This window comes from Falco biarmicus, chromosome 8, assembly GCF_023638135.1.
Source record: "Falco biarmicus isolate bFalBia1 chromosome 8, bFalBia1.pri, whole genome shotgun sequence".
Classification (NCBI taxonomy): Eukaryota; Metazoa; Chordata; class Aves; order Falconiformes; family Falconidae; genus Falco; species Falco biarmicus.
In genome coordinates, this window is record NC_079295.1 from 935,941 (window position 1) to 955,725 (window position 19,785).

General features: G+C 56.2%; 1 protein-coding gene and 1 pseudogene across 1 annotated transcript; both read left to right on the forward strand.

Annotated features, from left to right (window-relative positions):
• Window positions 1-495: 495 nt before the first annotated feature.
• LOC130153737 (T-cell activation Rho GTPase-activating protein-like) lies at window positions 496-8,226 on the forward strand. Its single transcript, XM_056349004.1, has 9 exons — window positions 496-614; window positions 1,437-1,556; window positions 2,257-2,277; window positions 2,464-2,548; window positions 3,613-3,672; window positions 3,904-4,065; window positions 4,150-4,259; window positions 4,469-4,664; window positions 8,143-8,226. The coding sequence occupies exons 1-9, from the start codon at window positions 496-498 to the stop codon at window positions 8,224-8,226; spliced, it is 957 nt and encodes a 318-aa protein (XP_056204979.1).
• Window positions 8,227-13,523: 5,297 nt separating this feature from the next.
• LOC130153738 (hydrocephalus-inducing protein homolog) overlaps window positions 13,524-19,785 on the forward strand; it is a 66,659-nt pseudogene continuing 60,397 nt past the window's right edge.

The window sequence follows — 19,785 nt, forward strand, 5'->3', positions numbered from 1 at the left end:
CAGAGCATCCTCTCGGATGCTCTGGACAGTTTCTGGTAGATCTCTGGAGAAGAGCTTCTCCCCAGGCCTCTCCCATGGGCTTGCTCACCCCCGGAGCCCTTCCCAAGCACAGCCCCAGCAGGTGGATGCAACCGGCGTTGCAGGGAAGAACAAGCAGCAGGCACCACAGTCAGCACTGCGGGAAAGCTGGGACCCCAGACACCCACCCAGGCTCTCCAATCCCAGCCTGGCCCACAAGAGTGCCTTTATCTCCCTTTCCCAGAAGTGCTGAATTCCCCTTCCAGCATTAGCCACTGGACCCACGCTGCTTCTTGCTGCAGTGTACAACAGCCACAAGAGAATTTGCTAGATGTCTCTGATTTCCTGCATTTTTCCTGAACAGGGCGGGTGTGTAACTCTCTGAATCATTTCTATTTGAAGCAAGGCATTGCTTAGGGTCAACAGTGAAACGAGACACGGGCCATCAAAAGCTGACTACTTTTCCCCTTCTTTGCCATGGTCACGGCCTACCCCACAGACTCGCCCCTGGCCGTGTCGGCCACCGGCTGGGTGAAGGTCATGGCTAACCGGGCAGGGGCTCCTGTGTGGCGCTCATCCAGCCCTGATTGCCAAGGGTGAAGCCTTAGCACCCAGGTGGAATAAAGCCTTCCCAAGCAAGGGTGGTGCTCCAGGGGCACCACAATTCCTGCCGAAGCTCACCACACATTTCATTTCCCTGTGGCGCCTGGCAGGACACGAGCGGCTCTTGACTGCTGCTAGTCCCCCCGTCTTTTGGTAAAAATGGAAGTTTTTCCTCCTGCTGGGCCTGCTCCAGTTCCAGCGCCTTGGGGCCTGAGGCCTGGCACGGCCTGTGTGCCAGAGGCCTTCCGACCGCTAGGCCGGCCTCCACCAAGAGGAGTCTGCCTCAGGCCACAACGGTCACCTCTAGGAAAAACGGCTTCTTTTATCGAGCAGGACCCTGTCCAAACCCCAGGGCAAAGCGCTGGCCGCAGGCGCAGGGAGGTGGCCCTTGCCCCCTGCCCTGTCCTGCTCGGGGCTCCCCGGGGCGAGGCAGGCCCGGCCATACTGGAGAGGGCCCCAGCCCCGCCCCGCAGGCCCCGCCCACTTTCCGTTGGGCTCAGACCGTTGGTCACGGGGAGCCCACGGCCACCACAGGCAGCAGGGCAGAGCCGTGCTGGCACGCAGCGGCGCTGGCAGGAGGCAGCCTCTGGCCCAGCAGCGCTGCCACAGCACCAGCACCCCGCTTCCCAGCCTCGCCGTCGCCGGCTGGGCCCCCTCCTCGCTGCACGGCCAGGGCCCTCCTCTCCCGGGCAGGATGGGCCAGGCCAGCTGCTGCTGCGGCTCCAGGTGGGCTCCCCCCGGGCTCGGGGACACGCGGGCACAGCTGGGCCACGCAGCACTGGCGTTGCTCATGCCCGCCGCTCTCTGCTCTGCAGGGAGGCTCTCAGCGACGCCGAGCCGGTGCTGAGCGCGGACGTGCGGCTGACCCGGGGCCGCAAGAGGAGCGAGAGGTGCCTTCTGCTCCTCCACGAGGAACTGGTGGTCGCCAAGTTGCGGTAAGACCCTCAGAGCCCAGATCCTTGCCCCCAGCCCCGGCCCAGGGACACCCTGGCACCAGCCCCAGGCCCCGGCCCCTCGGTGCTGGAGGCACCAACGTCCGTCCCAAGGGCAGGTGGGGGACAGGGCTCTGCGCGTGGGGACCCAGCCCAAGGAGCCCCCCTCCAGCTCAGTGCCCGCCTCTGCTCTCTGCAGACACGGCACCAGCCTGCGCCCACAGCTCCGCCTGGCGCTGGACCAGCTGTGGGTGCTCAGCAGCGGGAAGGAGGCTGCGGGGCAGGATGGACAGGAGGAGGAGGAAGGCACCGATGAGGACAGCACCTCTGTCATCCTCGCCTGGCCCACCGGCTCCTGCATCGCCACTTTTGGGTGAGTCGTGGTCGGGCAGCAGAGGTTCCCAGCCGTACCCACGCCATCCCATGAACACAGGCCTCTGCCTTGCGTGCAGAGCTGGGCAGGCAGCAGGCAGCTCGCTGGCAGGGAGGGAGGGATGTGGGATGTTTCCCCATCCTGCATCCCCTGGTCACCTTTTCGTCCCCAAAAGGGAAGGGCAGATGCAGCCGCTCAGGCAGGACAGAGCGACCCAGGGCTTGGACAGCGCCTCTGTCCTGCCCCACAGCACAGGGCTGTGCAGGCACCCACCTTTGCCCAGGGCTGGGGGCAGCAGGGCCTGACGCTCTCTCTCCTCTCTATCTGTAGATCCCAGGCACTGAAGGAGCTGTGGGTGGCCACGCTGCTGGGGTAAGCCGGGGGGATGCTCCAGGAGAAGCTGGATGGATGGGGGAACACAGCCCCCAGCTGGGGAAGGTGCCCCCGTGGCTGCGAGCAGCTCTCGGGCACAGCTGCCTGACAAGAGACAAGAGACGGCTTGGGGCTCACCCAGCTCTCTCCCTTCCCGGTGCACAGGACACCAGAAGGACGCACGGGAGCCCGCGTCACCCATCTGACATCCATCAAGCTCCTGGAGAGGGAGCTGAGCCGCCGCCACGCCGTGAGTGTCTCTCTGCTCTGGGCCCTGTCCCCAAGCACTGCTCCTGCAGCCGAGCAGCAGAGCCATGGCTGCTCACCTTCTTCCCCTCCTTCTCTCCTGCCCAGTGGAGGACACTGCGCGCCAGGAGCCTGGAGAGGCTGATGGAGGCACAGGCAGAGGTGAGAATGGCTGCCTTGCACCTGCCTGTGGCTGCGCCGGGATGCGCAGGGACTGGGGTGAGCTTGTGCGGGAGGGACAGAGGGTCTGATGGTGCCACTCAGGGAGCAGAGAGTTTTGGGAAGCCAGCAGCACGCCAGCACGTTCTGACTGGTGACACTGGGAGGAACCCTGCCACATGGGGAAGAGAGCCCGGGAGGGCAGAGGGTCCCAGCTCTGCCGCGCTCAGGCTGCTGGTGGCCCTTTCTGCTGCGGGGCTGCTCTCCAAGCACAGCCCGATTCTTGGTTCTTGCAGGCTCATCCCAAGCAAGGGCCTGCGACGGCCCCATCTGCAAACGCAGGGGGACTTTGCCCCGCACCAGGTGAGTTTGGGAAAGCAAGGCAACCTCCTGCAATGCTGTGCTCACTTGTCCCCGAGTGTCGCCATGCAGGTTGGGCAGCCCACGGAAGGATGTCACCTGGACGGACAAGGACAACTGCTGGGCAGTGCCTGCTGGATATGCTTCTGCGGGGACACGGAGCCTCTGCTGCTGCCCGCAGCTTGCAGGAGGGCAGGGCGAAGGCTGGCACAGGCTGACCCCGTGGCACGATGGCTCTCAAGAGCCTCTAAGTCAACACCTCCGAGCCACAGCCGCGGTTCCAGCTGCTGCCTCCCTGCCCATCCTGCCGCACCACACAGCACCGTGCTGCCGGCAGGGCAGCGCAGGGCAGGGCAGGCGCTGGGACCGCTGGCCTGGGGTCTCCATTGGTGGTGTCTTACTCTGTTTTCCTCTGCAGCAGGAGGGAGCAGCAGCAGGAGCAGCACCAGCAGGAGGAGGATGGGGCTGCCCTGGCCCTTCGCCCTGCGGCGCACCCCGGCCGCTGCCCAGGCGCCAGGGCAGGCGGGCTCCAGCTGCAGCAGGGCGCTCTTTGGGCAGCCCCTGGCAGCCCTCTGTGGGGAGGACAACACGCTGCCCCGGCCCATCCAGGTAAGCCAGCCTGGACAGACGGGGTCCCCAGCCCTCCCTCCGGCTGCTCTGGAGAGGGCCTGCGTGTCCCCAGCAGCTGCGGGGACAGGGCACTGGACTCTGCACCCCCAGAACCTGCTTCTGGTCCCAGACCCTTTGTGGCGCTTAGGCAACCACGTCTGGGGCAGTGCTCTGGTCCTTGCCACCGCTTGGTTCTTCAGCCAAGCAAGTGGCCTCCTGCCTCTCCTGCAGGAGCTGGTGGCTGTCCTGCGCCAGCAAGGACCAGCAACGGAGGGGATATTCCGCAGAGCTGCCGGTGGGACAGAACTTCGGCAGCTGCGCGAGGCCCTGGACCGCGGCAAGGACATCGACGTAGGAAGCCAGCCTGCGCTGCTGCTGGCCGTCATCTTGAAGGTGAGCACTTCTGACGTGCAGCTGGAGGAGCTCCTGGCTGGCCTGCAGCGTTCAAAGGCTCACCTGCAGCCCTTGGCATTGCAGGACTTCCTGCGAAGCATCCCCACCAAGCTCCTCGTCGTCGACCTCTACGAGGACTGGATGGCAGCCATGGAGAGGGCCAGCAAGCAGGCCAAGGTGGAGGAGCTGAAAGCGTAAGTGTGGGCAGCAGCCTGCCTGGTGAGCAGGGACCGGGAGAGTTCTGGGACCTGCCTGCAAAGGCACGGGCTCCTCAGAAAGCTGTCTTTTCGGGCAGCTGCAAAGCTGTGCAACACGGCCGCTGGCTCCCACCCACCTGGGGCCAGCTGCAGGGACGGCTGTGGGCACCCTCTGCTTCATCAGCCTTGTCTTCCTCTTCCCTCAGGGTGGCCGACAAGTTGCCTGCGGCCAACCTCCTCCTCCTGAAGCGGCTGATGGCCCTGCTGCAGCACATCGGCCACAACGCAGCCACCAGCAGAATGAGCTGCAGCAACCTGGCCATCTGCGTCGGGCCCAACCTGCTGAGCCCACCCAACGAGGACCTGCTCCCGCTGCAGGCCATGCTGGCGGTGACCGAGAAGGTACGCCCTACCCAGCAGCCAGTGCTGCCTTCCCGGCCCATCGGAGCTTGGCTGTTGCGAGGTCCCTGGCTGCCTCCTCCTTGGGCCAGTGCTGGTGGGCTGGGTGCCTGGAAGAGCAACCCCCAGCCGCAGCCGCCTGCGCAGACGAAGGGTCAGCAGTGGGAAAGGCTGCTTGACACGTCTGCAGGCACCTGGCTTGAGACCAAGGCTTTGATGTCTGCAGGTGAACGTGCTGGTGGAGTTCCTCATTGAAAACTGCGGGGACATCTTTGGGGAGGAGGTGGCCGGCCTCTCCCCTCCATCAGCCGAGGAGGTGCCAGCACCCATGGACCGGGGCACAGGTAGGAGGCGGGACTGAGGCTTGTCACAGACACTGGGGCTTGGGATGCCAGAAACCTCAACGCTGACGAGACAAGTGGTGTAGGGCTCGGCTGGGCTTTGCTTAGGTGTTCTTGACTTCCAAGAAGTCGCGCTGCTGCACGTGCTTTTGCTTTCCAGAGCTGCGGTGCGAAGAGCAAAGTGGCCCTGCAGGCACAGCAGAGACCCAGCGTCCAGCAAAAGCCTTTCTGGATGCAGCCGCCTCTCTGCTGGGCATCGACAGCGGAGCTGGGGGAGACACAGGGGCAGGGCCCAAAGCGGCAGAGGTACGGCAGCTCCACAGACGCTGGGGCAACATGTCTCAGGTGGGACAGTAATTTCCCAGGAGGCCAAGCAGCCGCTGGGCCTCCTCCTGGCAGCCGCTCTCTTGTGCCTTTGGGGTTCCTCCTCTCCCCCCAGAGTGGTGCGTGCTAAGGAAAACTGGAAAGGCTGTTTCTGGAATGCACTTCATTAAGTATGATCTGCTTCATCAAACAAAACATAGCTACAAAATACCCACAAAAGGACAGAAAGGAGTAGCTGCCACCTTGAGAGGGCTTTTGCTCAAATCCTACTCCGTCGCAGCTTCATCAAGTCTAGGCTGCGTTGGCTGGACTGTGCAAAATGTGCACGATGCAAACCAGCATCTCCTCTGTAGAGCTCATACAGCAATTTGGCAGTCAGGCCCTCACTACCCCAGGCTGTCACTTGCCACCCGTTACCTCCCAAGTTTCTGGTTTAGGCACCTCCAGATTTGCCTCCAGGCACCCCCGAGGGCACGGCAGAGTCCCTGGCACGCCTGCCACAACTGACCAGCCTGCCCCAGGAAACCAGGTAGGAAGAGCTCCCCTTGCCTGACCTGAGAGCTCGCTGCAGGGGCTTGGGGCTTTCCCCATCTCATCACGCTGTGGGATGGAAAGGTTTGCAGGCTCCCACCAGGAGAAGGAAAAGTCAAGGAAAAGGAAGAGAAAAGAAGCCTGGGCAGAGGAGAGGGACAGCACAGCAAAAATAAAACGGAGAAGAGAGGAAGCGATTTTGTGGACCCAAACCTGAGAAAATGCAGGAAGCTGCAGCATGTCAGGAAGGCCAGGTGCGTACCACGCGCTGCTGCCCATCTTTCCCAGCCCTGAACACGGCCCTAAGTCAGCCCAGCTGGCTGGCAAGGGCCGGCGAGGGCTGGTGCTGAGCAGGGTTTGGGATGAGCCCCACGGCAGCTCCCCGGGGGCTCCCCGTCGAGCCCTGCTGCGCGGCACAGGGGCACTGTCAGCATCCCTGCGCACGCACAGCTCCCTAGGGACATCACCCCTGGGGAGAAGGCACCGGAGCCGGCCTCGAGTGGAGGCCAGCAAGAGCTGTCCCTTCTGGGCCATGAGGAATTCCTCGGAAACAGCGTCCCCCAAAGAGGGGGGAACCAAATCCTGCCTCTTCCTGCCTCTGGGGGCTTATCAGAGCTTTCTGACTCTGTCGTTGCAGGTGCCGACTGATTTTCACCGGCTGAACAGCTGTGACTCCTGGGCCCCTGCAGCTGCTGTTGACAATAAAAGAATCTTTTCCCTCTCCTGACTGTGTCTGCCATAGGGTCTTGTGGAGTGGGGAGCGCTTGTGCTGGGGTGGACCCTCGGGGAGGAGATTGGGATGGTCCCTTGCCCCAGCACCCTTTCCAGCGGGCATCGGGGCTGAGCTGAGGGGCTTTAGGAGGAAAAGCAAAGCACAGAGCCACACAGGAGGGGGGGTTGGAAGGGACCCGTGGAGGTCCTCTGGGCCAAGCCCTCTGCTCCAGCACGCTCGCCTCGAGCAGGTCGCAGAGAACTGTGTGCCCTTGGCCTTTGAAGATCCCCAAGGACAGAGACTGCACAACCTCCTTGGGCAACCTCTGCCAGCATTTGATCGCCCTGGGGGGAAAAATTTGCCATTTCAGTCTCTCCTTTCACTGTACCACATTCCAGAACAGCCACGACATGACCAGCTCAGGCTTGAAACCAAGTGCTGTGGCCGGCCTTCAGGGCCAGCAGGGACCGGGGGCGAGGGGAAGTGTTTTAGGGACGGACCGTGGGGGCCGGAGGGAGGGATTTGAGGGACGGACGCCGAGGAAGGCCTCATCCCTGCAGCGATGGCTCAGGCCCAGGGCAGGGCCCTTCTCTGGGTGCCACGGGGTCGATTGCAAAGGACCAGGCCGCCCCACGCAGGGAGCAGGTGCGTGCCGGGGTGCCAGGGGCCCTGCCTGGCTGTTCCCAGCCCAGCCCCGGCTGGGGCCAGCCCTGCGCTGCAGCCCTGGGGCCGAGGCGCAAGGAGCCGGGCATTGCTGAGGGTGCTGCACCCTGCCGGGCCCAGCCGCCGGCTGCCGGCTGCCCTGGGCTGCCCCTCGCTCTCCCCAGCTCTGCCTGCTGCCAGCGCCGGGGGCACCGCCACGGGGCTTGCCCCCTGCCCACAGCTGCCCTGACCCACAGCTGCAGCTGTACGTGGTGCCCACATCGCACAGCTGGGGCGGGGGGTGGCAGGTCTCTCTGGGGGCAGCCTGGGACTGGGGGCAAAGCCAAGCCCATCCCTCGCTTGTGATCTTTGTCCCCAGGGAGAGCCAGTGCAGACGTGTGCTGCGCTGGGGAGTGTCCCGCGGGGAGGTGACGGCCGACTGCAGAGCAGCACTGAGACCCGCGCGACAGCAACGGCAGCCGGTGGCCGCAGAGCAGCCCAGGGGAGCTGGTTCCCTCGACGGGCCCCAAAGCAGCCTTCCTCAGCCCCTGCTTTTGGTGACATGTGGAGCAGCGCAGGGATGTCTCTCAGGCTTCCAGGCCTGAGGAGGCTTTCCTCCTCAGGGGCACTGTCAGAAATCCTGCTCCCAGGATTAAAGCACCCCTCCCCCCATGGATCCGAGGCTGTGTGTCCAGCCCCCTGGAGCTGGGTACAGGTGCCCTGAGCGGTCTCTCAGGGAGGATGGGGCCACCTGCCTGGTGGCTCTGACACAGAAATGATGAGCTGAAGCCCTGTGGTGGTGGAGGGCTGGCTCAAAGCCTCCGAGTGCCTCAGCCTCTCTGCCCAGGAGCGTTTATCTCAGGCCCTTTTCCAGGGTGTGAAGACGCATGGCGGTGTTGTCCTGGTGCCTCCATCTTGATCTCACTTTAAGGTTGTGATGCCTGAGGTCAGGGAGCACCTGAAGGCCCTGGCGGAGATCTCCAGGGACTTTGTGTTCCATTTTGTGTTGCCTTAGGGCTACAGTGTGCTGGGGTTTGGTGGCAACAAGGTTATGGTATGCCAGAGGTCAAGCGAGTTAGTGTCAAAGTGTGTTATTGTTATGGACAGAATCTGTGTTTGTTGGCCCTGTGTTCCTGGGGTTATGGCATTTTTATCTTATCTTGTGATCTGTGTGGTGGTTTTTTTTGTGGAGAGTGCCTTTTTCAGCTTTTTTTTCCTTTGTACGGTACGGATGGGTGCCTTTGGTTTGTGTACGAAGTTTCTTCTGGTGGTTTTTCTGCTGTGCTGGTGGATGGTGGTGTTTTTTCTGTCTTGAAACCATCGTTAGTGGTCTAATAGATCTCCTGCAGGTCAGGCAGTGTCACTTCTGGCGTGGTCTGACTCATTTCTGGTGAGCTGGTGGGTAGGTGTGGAGGACTTGTGGTCCCTCCATGGGGAATGACTGCTAGAGGACTAACAGGCAGATCTGTGGAGGGGTGAGAGGACCGCTGGCCCATAAGTAGTGACTGTCAGAGGACTAAGTGTACTTGAACTAACGTGGGCTTCCAAATTCGTGGTTATCTGTCCTGCCTTGTGGAAGAGCCATGGGAAGTCACCAGCCACACGGAAGGACAAGGGGGTTCCCAGGGGTACGTGGTTTCTTGGGTTTTGCTTTTGAGTAAGAAAGTCTTATCTCTACATCAGTGCAACTGTGGACAGTCAATTTTGCTGACTTTAGAAAGCAGGGAGTAGCACTTTTGTGCTGTGCCTCACATGGCTGCCAGGGCAGGGTGAGAAGCAGCAAGATAATTCCTTCATGGCACCTTCTCCAGGGGAGCAGCGCTGCACTTTCACGAGGTGAGCCCTGGTTCTGCATGAGTGCAGAAGGTTTTGGTCAATTTTCTCACCACAGAAAGCAGGGAGCAGAACTTTAGTGCTGACTCACATGGCTGCCCGGGCAGGGTGAGAAGCAGCAAGAGAATTCCTTTCTGGCATGTTCTCCAGGGGGCAGGGCTGCACTTTCCCAAGATGATTTTTATTGGCTCTTAACGACTGCAACTCTGAAGGGTCAATGTTCTCACCACAGAAAGCAGGGAGCAGCACTTTTCTGCTGTGCCTCACATGGCTGCCCGGGCAGGGTGAGAAGCAGCAAGAGAATTCCTGCCTGGCACCTTCTCCAGGGAGCCGTGCTGCACTTTGCTGAGGTGAGCTCTGGTTCTGCATGAGTGCAAAATGCTTGGGTCAAATTTCTTACCACTGAAAGCGGGGAGCAGAACTTTTGTGCTGTGCCTCACATGGCTGCCAGGGCAGGGTGAGAAGCAGCAAGAGAATTCCTGCCTGGCACCTTCTCCAGGGGAGCTGTGCTGCACTTTCCGAAGATATATTTTTTCTTTTGGCTCTGCATGAGTGCAAAAACTTTGGGTCCATTTTCTCATCACAGAAAGCAGGGAGAAGAACTTTTGTGCTGTTCCTCACATGGCTGCAAGTGCAGGGTAGAGAACAGCAAGAGAATTTTTTCCTGGTACCTTCTTTATGGGAGGAGTGCTGTACTTTCCCAAGGTGATTTTTTGGGCTTTTAACCATTGCAACTCTGAAGGATCAATTTTATCACCACAGAAAGCAGAGATCAGAACTTTTGTGCTGTGCCTCACATGGCTGCCAGGGCAGGGTGAGAAGCAGCAAGAGAATTCCTGCCTGGCATCTTCTCCAGGTAAGCAGCGCTGCGCTTTAAGGTGATTATTTTTTTTCTGTGCATGATTGCCACTGAAAAGAGGTCAGTTTTCTCACCACAGGAAGCAGGGAGCAGCACATTTGTGCTGTGCCTCACATGGCTGCCAGGGCAGGGCGAGAAGCAGCAAGAGAATTCCTGCCTGGCACCTTCTCCAGGGGGGCAGTGCTGCACTTTCCCAAGATGTATTTTTTTCTTTTGGCTCTACAGGAGTGCACAAACTTTGGTTCCATTTTCTCACCACAGAAAGCAGGGAGCAGAACTTTTGTGCTGTGCCTCGCATGGCTGCCAGGGCAGGGTGAGAACAGCAAGAAAATTTTGTCCTGGTACCTTCTTTATGGGAGGAGTGCTGCACTTTCCCAAGGTGCCTTTTTTGGGCTCTTAACGGTTGCAGCTTTGAAGGGTCAGTTTTGCTCACCACAGGAAGCAGGGAGCAGAACTTTTGTGCTGTGCCTCACATGGCTGCCAGGGCAGGGTGAGAAGCAGCAAAAGAATTCCTTCCCGGCACCTTCTCCAGGGGGGAACAGTGCTGCACTTATGTCAAGGTCAGCTCTGGTTCTGCATGAGTGCAAAATTTTGGGGTCAATTTTATCACCACGCAAAGCAGGGAGCAGAACTTTAGTGCTGTGCCTCACATGGCTGCCAGGGCAGGGTGAGAAGCAGCAAGAGAATTCCTGCCTGGCACCTTCTCCAGGGGGACAGTGCAGCACTTTGCCAAGGTGACTCTTTGGGGCTCTGCATGATTGCCAATGTAAAGGCGTCCAGTTTCTCACCACAGAGAGAAGGGTGCCGAACTTTTCTGCTGTGCCTGACGTGGCTGCAAGGACATGGTGAGAAGATCCCAGGTAGGAATTCTCTTGCTGTTTCCCACCGTGCCCTGGCAGCCATGAGAGGAACAGCACAAAAGTTCTGCTCCATGCATTCTGTTCTGAGAAATTTGACCTCTCATACTTGGAATCATTCACAGAACAAAAAAATCACCTTGGGAAAGCGCAGCGCTGCTCCCCTGGAGAAGATGCTAGGAAGGAATTGTTTTGCTGTTTCTCACCGTGCTCTGGCAGCCATGTGAGGTACAGCACAATATTTCTGCTCCCTGCTTTCTGTGGTGAGAAAACAGACCCCTCACATTTGAAATCATGCAGAGCCAAAAAACCTCACCTTGGCAAAGTGCAGTGCTGCTCCCCTGGAGAAGGTGCCAGGCAGGAATTCTCTTGCTGCTTCTCACCCTGCCTTGGCAGCCATGTGAGGCACAGCACAAGAGCAGAGCAGTACATAGTAGTAGGTACTGGAGTAAAGGGAGCGTGGGGGAGGGGGCTGGAGCTTGGCACCCTGCTCTGGCACATGTGGGTTTCCTGAGACACGTCAGGAATTGTACCCCAGCCCTGGGTATATTTCCTCATTGCTTTTCTGAGGTGATGGTAGCTGTTGTGTCCTGGCGCAGCTGGTTCCCCTGCCCAGGGTTGGGGCGTTCATGCTCTGAACCCACAGTCGAGGTGCCCGAGCCGTCTGTGCCCTGAGCCTGGAGCAGAGGGGCAGTTGCAGTCTGTCCTTAATTTCTGGGGGGGGTGAAGGGCTCTCTGAGGTGGGGAAGATGGAGCTCCCCGTGCAGCAGCCAGGGGTGGTGGCTGGAGGTGGGCTGTGTTGCGGTTGCTGTTTTGTCCTGCCCCCGCAGGAGAATGTGGCTGCTTTCTTAGTTCTGCTGCTTTCCTCCTAATGCAGGAGGCTGGTCCCTGCAGGCTCCAGGGAAGTGGGGCTGTGGAAGTGCCTAACTCTGGGGCTAGAGGGTAGGGGAAGCTGCTGGACTGGTATGGGGGCATGCAGACTGGAAGCCCTCTGGAAATAACTGGTGTGGGCATGATGAGCAGGATTAGTTTCAAGTGAAGTGAAATTACAGTTAGAAAATTGAAACAAATAATCCAGTTACTCTCAAGACCCAGTAATAAAGCACTGATACCCAGATTAGTGTTGTATCATCCCCATTAGATTTCTCTCTTAACGAATAGTTATTTCTGGCTTTCAATCCGAGCTCCAGCTGCAGCATGCCCTTGTGTCCGTAGGACCGTGCTGTTCTCTCATGTTCCCGGCAAGGACAAAAGGAAATGGCAACCCTGTTGTTCCCTGAAACTATGAAGGGCCTGGTACCGTGAACATGCGCAATGCTGTAGCTGTTTCGGGAGTAATGAGCTGAAAGTATTGCCTCGTTTGCAGGATGCGGGTCAAACTTGAGGGGAAGGGAATGGTGGTCTTTGCATAGAATGGTGTCTAGCTGTGTACAGCAAGTCCACATGAAGAAAAATGATGTGGAACAGGAGGAAGCAGGAGGGGGTAGGATCTGTGATTTTTTACTTATTGTCAGGATGTAAAATAATTTTAGGGTAGAGCTGGGTTTGAGGCCACTGGTCTTTCAAGTCCCAGAAAAAAAAAGAGGTGGGGACATCCATCTGTTCCTTGGTCCAGTTAGCCAGAAAGGGAGGGGAAACGATTTCTCGTCCAAAGTAGTGCTTAGTAAATGCTGTACATACTCACCTTTGACTTTTGTCGGTGCTTGAGACCCACTTTCTGGGGGTGTTTTCTTTCCCTTTCTTGCACACCCACTTTTTGAGAGACAGATGGGGAGGTTGTCAGCAGGCTGGTGATAGAAGAAGGATGGCCCATGGACCTGTTAAGCCATGCTGCCTGCAGGATAAGGATGCTTGAGAGGAACTGCCATTAGGATAGCCTGAAGTGGCCAAGCTGTCACATCTGTTGTATTTCTATTTGAGCTAATTGCTCATGCGACTTTAATGGTTTCATGCTTTTATTTCTGCTGCTACAGCTTTTCATGCCTGTAGGGAGCCTAGAGTTTGGGTGTTAGTAAGTGAAAAAAATAAGGCCCTCATTCTCCATGGAGAAAGGCTCTTGGGCATGGTAATTTCATGCCTGGAAGGAGTCATATTTGCTGGATAAGTTTTGTAACCTAACCAAATTAGCTTTGAGAAACCATAGTTGTTAATCAGAGTGTTGAACTCTATGGTCCCTTAGTTAAAAACATCACCAACCTCCTTGCACAAAGGATGGGCGTTTGGTTTGCAAAGTAGGAGAGCAGTCTGATTTTGATGCTTGGGGCAGCAGCGATCCCTGGGTTTAAGGTTGTTCATAATAGTCTGAGCACTTAGTAGGGTCAGGCACAAAGTCACATCGGGTCAGCTGCTTTTGCAAAATGAAGCAGTGAAGTGACATTGTTCCCACCAAAAAACTTTTAAAGAGTAATAAAGGACAGTTTGGGTATTAATAGAGATTTGGATAATAATTCCAGCAAATAGTTCCAAAATACATGGAAGAGGGGGAGAAGATGAGAAGTGGCCGCAGTCTTTGATGTGTGTTTGTGGCTTGTGGGACTGCGCCCACAGCAAAAGGCTGTTTTGGAGTGTTTGTTCTGGGCTTTTACTTCTATCAGTCTTAACTCTGCCACTGAAATATGGTCTAGTTATGAAACAGGGTGGGGATGCCGGCTGCTCTCCAGTTATGAAGGAGCCACAGCCCGGAGACACAGCTGTCTCCTTTGGGTCTGCCATGGAAGGGGATGCTGGATTTTCCAAGTCCCGTTGCTGTTCCTTGCAGGTCAACTGAGGCATGGCCACTGGAAAGCCCCGCTGGTTCACGGGGTCCTCCAGGATGGCTGGTAGATTCCCGAGCCAAGTGGTAGTGCCTCGTAAGCCGAAGCTAGCCAGAGGGACAGAGAAGCCTGCAACTGTAAGTACCTGCTGCGGCCAGGTAGGAGCTGTGTAAGGCTGGAAACTGCCCCCGCGTCCTTCCTCTACCTGCCCCTCCTGTTGTCTGGCAGCACTGTGAAGCTGGACACCACCTCCCCGTCTCTCTGCTGCCATGCTTCTGTCGGAGGTGGTGACCATGGTGCGGTAGGGGATGGACTGTGTGCTGCTTCAGGGGAAGTCCAGAGTTGTGTCTGGATGTGCCACTGGAGCCATTTAAATGAACGTACCGGGCATTGCACCGGAATAGCTGAAGCGTGAGCGTGTGCTTCTCTCCGCCCCCTTTGTGTGGGCAGTAACGTTTTGTCACCTCGGGATGCTTGCCAGCGCTGCTCTGACCATACCTGCCCTCCAGGCAGCTGGGCACGTGGTGGGCTGCTCAAACTCTGCTTGAAGGTTTCGAGAGGTATGGCTGGTCCCAGATGGAACGGGTTCCAAAACAGTTGTTCTGTCCCGTATCCCGTGTGGAGCACAGATCCAGCGCTGCAGACAGCAGCGGAGTCAGGGCAATTCCTCCTCCCCATCCTCAGACAGCCCTTCGCTGACCAGAGCTCACTTGGCTGAAGATGACCTGGTGCTGAAGCTCTGTCGAGGAGATACCTTTGCATACTTCTGTGGAGGGGTCTCGGAGGCCCAAACAGAGAAAACAAGTGCTAATTCAAAAGAGATAACTAAAACTTGGAGCCATTCCTCTCCACCTCAGTCTTGGCACAACACTGATTTTCTGCTTTCCTGACTCACCCAGCAGTGACATCTCCACATGTGTGGTGGTTGTGAGCGTTGTGCAAGGGTGGAGTTAAGGGATTTCTGGTAACTCCTCCCAACCTTTTTCAAAGGTCACTGGCTCACTCCGGCCAAACTGGAAAGGAAACAAATGCCCGAAGAGCAAAACCCCCAACATGTCACATCAAATCACGAAGGAGAAGCTAACGGGACAAAGCTACTTGTTTGGAGCATGTGTATTGCACTCTCTATCATTAATTTACTAATGGTAAATATTTCAACAGGTAATTATGGGACTTCCAGGACTATCCTAGCGGCTATGATCACAAATTATTCATCGGTGGCTCTTGAAGAAGAAAAGCCTTTCTGAATAAAGGCAGTTCTGTAGCTCTTGCTGGTGTTTTGCATTTCAGCTGACTCCCTCTGCCCTCCTGAAGGAGATGTCTCTTACCACCAAGCAGAGGCTGGCCAGCACTCGGGAGTTGCGGCGACCCCAGATTATCCAGATTCTAGACATGAGCGAAGCCTCCCATCGTAAGGTAGCCTTTTCTTGCCCTTTTCCTTGCTGTTTGATGTGACGTTTGAAGAGAGCGCGTGCTTGTGACAGGCTTGCCTCCAGCTTATCTAAATGCCTTGGTGACTAAGTCCTGTTGTTGTTTCAGACTGCTGCTGGTGTGGAGTTCCTTCTGCTGGGGGAAAGGTAAAACATTTTTCCCCAGTGAGATGTTGAAGTCCTGACCTGCGCTAAGCCCATATAAACAACCTCTGTTGAAGTTGGTGGCTTTTGCTGGAGATGAGCTACTGCGGCTAAAGCATGATACTGGGGGAAGGCTGGGGCGGGCCACAAGGATGCAAGCTTGCAATTTCCCACCTTCCTGCTGAAATAGCCAGCCCTTGGTTTGGTGTAGTCTCTGTCGAACACTTGGGGTCATAGGATGCCCTCAGTGGTGGCAGCGTTGGCCTTTGAGGGCTGAGGGCCTACGGTAACTACTCAAGGTGTAGCTAAAGCAATTGCATGAATGCTTTGGGTTGGAACAACGAGTGGGACCCGTACAGGGTGTTAGATTTTTCAGGCTGCCAGGTACACAGGGGAATGGCCCTGGGCAGAGGGGAGTGGGTGTGCTTTATCTGGATCAATGTTTATTTACACGTGTGTTTAAAGCTGCTTTTCTTACAGATCTGCTTAGTATAACACACGTTCCAAAGGGGTAGATGACTGAGGTAGGCTGTTGAGTGGAAAACTGCCAGCGAGAGACCTGTAGCAAATTGGTTAAGGATTGCCCTAGACAGCGCGTGAGGTTGGGAACGCCTCGGACGAGCGCACACAGAACTGGCCGTGTGCTGTGGCCGCTGGCTTCAGCACGACCCTGACTCCTGTGGAGAAGCAGGAGACGTGCCTGTGTCTTGTGAGTGTGAAGAGTTCAGCTGGAAGGGGGGAGGCAGAGCAGGGAGGAGTTTTCTCAAAGTAACGCCTCGGCGCTGTAAGCATTTGCTGTTTCTGTATGTTTTCAGACCTGCTTCTGTAGTGGTATTAAAGAAAATGGCAATAATAGAATATAATGAAGCATCCATTTAAAGCTCGTGGGAAAAGGAGATGCCAAGTCCAGCTTTACTCAGATTGCCCAGTGATGCTGGGAAAGTACCTGGAACTTACCACCTCATCTGTCGCTTTCTTAACGGCGGTGTTCCTTTCTGGCCTGTCTTCTCTTCTTCCTGGTTTCTGGGCTGTGTGTCAAAAAAGAGATTTGAGGATGCGTTGGGCTCGGTCTCTGTGTCTCAATGTAAAGATGATCCCCAAATTGTTTCCCATGGGGTCTCCTGTAAATTCTTGGCTTTCCCTTGCTCCACGAGTGCTTACAGCTCTTGCAGTGAGTGCTCTGGAGCTGTGTGACCGTGTTAGCCCAGGGCTCTGCCGGAGGTAAGTGCTGCCTTGCCTGTTGGAGAAGGAGACCTGGAGAAACACCTGCCAAAAGAGCTGCTCGCTTGAGCCTGCTCTAGTGTGGCCCAGAAACTTTTGATCTGCTCAGAACACAGGTGGGTGAGCTTCTGTTCCCCTAGCGTGAGCTGGGCAGGCGTACTCACCAAGGGACTGTCCTTCGCTGGAGGCCAGTGTTGTATTCTCTCACCGATGAGTCTTTCTCCCCGCGGCTGAAACTCTCTGCTCTCTTTTGCATCTCCAGTTCTCGGCAGTTGCCCTGGAACAGAGCTTGTTCCGGCCTTTCCCATCAGAGGTGGTATTTCAGAGCTACGTCCCCGATGAGGTCTATGAAGTGCCACTGATTCTGAGGAACGTGGACAAGGTAAGTGCTGGGATGTGGAAGTTTAACCCTGTGCTGGAACTGGAGAGCAGTGTCATCCGCGCGGTGCACAGCACAGCCAGTCGCCTGCTGCAGCACAGCGCATCCAGAATAAAACGTCTCACCGCCTTTATTTTGCAAGACGGTGGAAATCTTGCCATGCTGAGGTTTCTCCCCCTGGTTTTGGCTGTGTGTTGGTGGTACCTAGCTGAAAGGAGCTTTTCTGGTCAGCACCTTTCCCCGTGGCAGCCCTGCACGGGTGGGAATGTTGGGGGCTGTACAGTTCTTCCCTGCCCTCGTGCTTTCCCTCGAGTGTGCACCGCGTCCTGGTGGCTCCATGGTTAATCTCAGTTTCCACAGGGCACCTCTGCCTCTGGGTGAGCTGCACAGAGAGCTGAACGGGCTGTCAGAGCTCGGGGTGGGGTCTTCTCCACTTTATGCTGGGGTAAGTTATAATTAGTGGTAACAGCGCTTCAGGAAAGGTGTTTTGAAACAGCAGTGGAAGCAGGCTGATTTAGCAGCAGCAGCGGGAGGCCTTTAGGTGCCCCTTCAGGCTCCTGCTAAGCTTAATTGGGTTCTGCTCAGGTTTTCCTGAGACAACGTGATGCTCTGCTTCCCCTTTGGAGAGCCACGGCCTGTTTGGAGTAAAGTGCCCTCAAAGGTCTCCACCTTTACTTGAAAAAAACGATCATTTTGAGACTTCCCAAGAAAGTTGAGAATGGAAAAGTTGAAAAATGTCAGCAGTTTTGTTCCACTGTCAGGAGGGAAATTGGGACCTTTTGAACTTCAGCTGGGGAAACGTTTGCTGGAATGAGGCATGTGCCAAGGGCAAGCTGGTGGGAAAAGGCAGGAGGGAGGAAAGGAGCTGAGCTTGGTGTTCTCTCCCTGCGCACTTTCATACACGCAGGGGTTTCTCTTGATACATAGCAGTAAGTGCACGGGCAGTAGAGACAGGTCAGAAAGAGGGGTGTAATTAAGGATACTCTTCTGTAATGAAGAGGAAGGGGTATGCGTGAGGGCAGGGTGGGATGGGAAGATGGAAGTGTGCACAAGAGACGGTGAATTCGCCTCCTTTCCAAATTTCCCTGTTGGGGAGGGCAAACAGGTGGACAACAAAAAAAAGCTGTCGAGGCATATTGCAGGTGGAAGAACAGCAAGTCCAAGTATCTCCTGAGATAACAGGTTGTGACAGGGATATGGGTGAAAATGGAAGACCCTTTGGCAAGGAAGGATGCGGGTGTGCTCCCTCAGTTATTCTGGGAGAGTACTGCACCATTCCTGGTCTGGCATTTAACTTGGGAACATTGATAAGATGCAGCATGGGCGCCTGCACCCGGGGGATGCCACTGGTGTGATCTGCGCTGAATTTTGGGCAGTCTTTGCTGTAGGTATCCTCGTCCCTGATTAAAATGTGCCTCAGTCCTCACTTTCTCTCTTCCTACTCTCTGCTTCATTCCCACTGAGTCTTTGGCTTCACCTGCTCCATTATCCATGCAGCACTTCAAAATGTTTATCTTTGCCAAGTACCAGCCAACAGGCAAACAGTTAATTTGCTCTATTCATGCTTCCTCAAGTGGAAAAGATCATCTGCATTAACATTTCTGCCATTCCCAGTAAACGATAATAAACTTGTACTGTGTAAAGCTGCACCTTGGGATTTACGTGCCCTGTGAAGGGGGAGGCAATGTGTGAACTGTGTTTTTTTTCCCAAAACAATGTAGTTTTGAAGCTAGTTAGAGCTCAACCACTGGAGAGCATGGGTGTAAAAGTAAGATAAGCTCCAGGAAAATCTTTGGTATGTTTTAAATACAGAAAGACAGAGAGGATAATCCTGCGAGGGTGTTATATTCTAAATTGGTTGGCTTTTGGCGATGTCCTGGAGAAAAGCAACGTTGTGCTCCGTCTCAAGTTTTTCGTGCCAGTTTCCCACATTCCTCTGAATCATACTGAGTTACACTGCATGGTAGCCTGAAGTTGTCTGCCCCATAAAAATCCAGCTGACAGCAAAATATGTTCCGCATAGAGGCTCTGTAATCATGCAACTACAGAAGTGCTGTACTATATACTTCCTGCTCTTACCTGTGTTGTAAAATTGCTTTTCTATTTTCAGGCTGTTCCTCAGCACCCTCAGATGTTCTGGGTGGCTTTTGCTGAGGGTCTGAGCCACACGTGCTCCCCTTCTAAGGGACATGGTGACCAAAATGCTTGTCTGCACTGTGAAGTTGGCTCCTGGAACTCGCCGCCCCAGGACATTGCTGGGTTCCAAGGGCGTTTGGAGAGTTCAGGACTGCCTTGGCCACGGGTTACCAGGCTCGGGTGGGTGGCGCAGAATGAGCCTCCATTTTTTCCAAGCCTCATGTGGGGTTGTTGTTGATCCGTGAAGCTGCCCACCAGTCCAAACCACCTGCTTCAGACTTTGAGATTTGGCGCTCAGGGGTTGCTCTCTATGTGCTAGGAAAATGCCTGTGTGCTGTCTGTGTGCTGGTGGTGCCCCAGAGGGCAGAACCGTGCAGCAGGGTGCCTGCAGGGCCTGCTGGGGGTGGGCAGGGGTCCCCAGGGATCTGGCTTGCCTGCGCTGGCAGCTGCCTGGCTACAGTCACAGGCAGCAGGAGCCTCCGGAGAGCAGAGGTTGGCTTTTAATAATGAAACCACCACCAGGCAGTGCCAGTCATGTATCTCGGGGCAGAAAATGCCTTTGAAGCCCCTAGTTGATAGGCACAGCCTGGGGGGTCGCCTGGCTTTCCATCACTTGGCCAGGTTGCTGGCTCTCATCCTCTGCATCAGCCTTTCCTTGTAGCATATTGTGCTTCTCCCTTGCTTCTTTCCAGCTCCCTTTGGATTTTCCCAGACATCTCTCTGTTTCTGGGGTTGTCTCTTTGTCTTCCTGGGTCTCCTCCTTTTGCTCTTCATTTGCTGCTTTTATTCCCAGTAAGGCCACAGTATCTGTGGTCCCCTCTTGCTGGTCTGCCTACATGACTGTAGCACCGCAGCTTGACTGCCCCGCTCAAACCCAGCACGTTAAAGTGAATTTCTTCCTTCCGCCAGGATTAACACGTACTGTTTGGCGTTCAGATAATACATGCCCCTTCTAGGGGCAT

Excerpts from the sequence above, each read along its gene's own strand:
- LOC130153737 (XM_056349004.1), top strand. The coding sequence starts at position 496 with ATGGTCACGGCCTACCCCACAGACTCGCCCCTGGCCGTGTCGGCCACC. Across the intron at positions 615-1,436 it reads TCCAGCCCTGATTGCCAAGG|GGAGGCTCTCAGCGACGCCG; the intron begins GTGAAGCCTTAG and ends TCTGCTCTGCAG. Across the intron at positions 4,665-8,142 it reads TGCTGGCGGTGACCGAGAAG|GTTGTGATGCCTGAGGTCAG; the intron begins GTACGCCCTACC and ends TCTCACTTTAAG.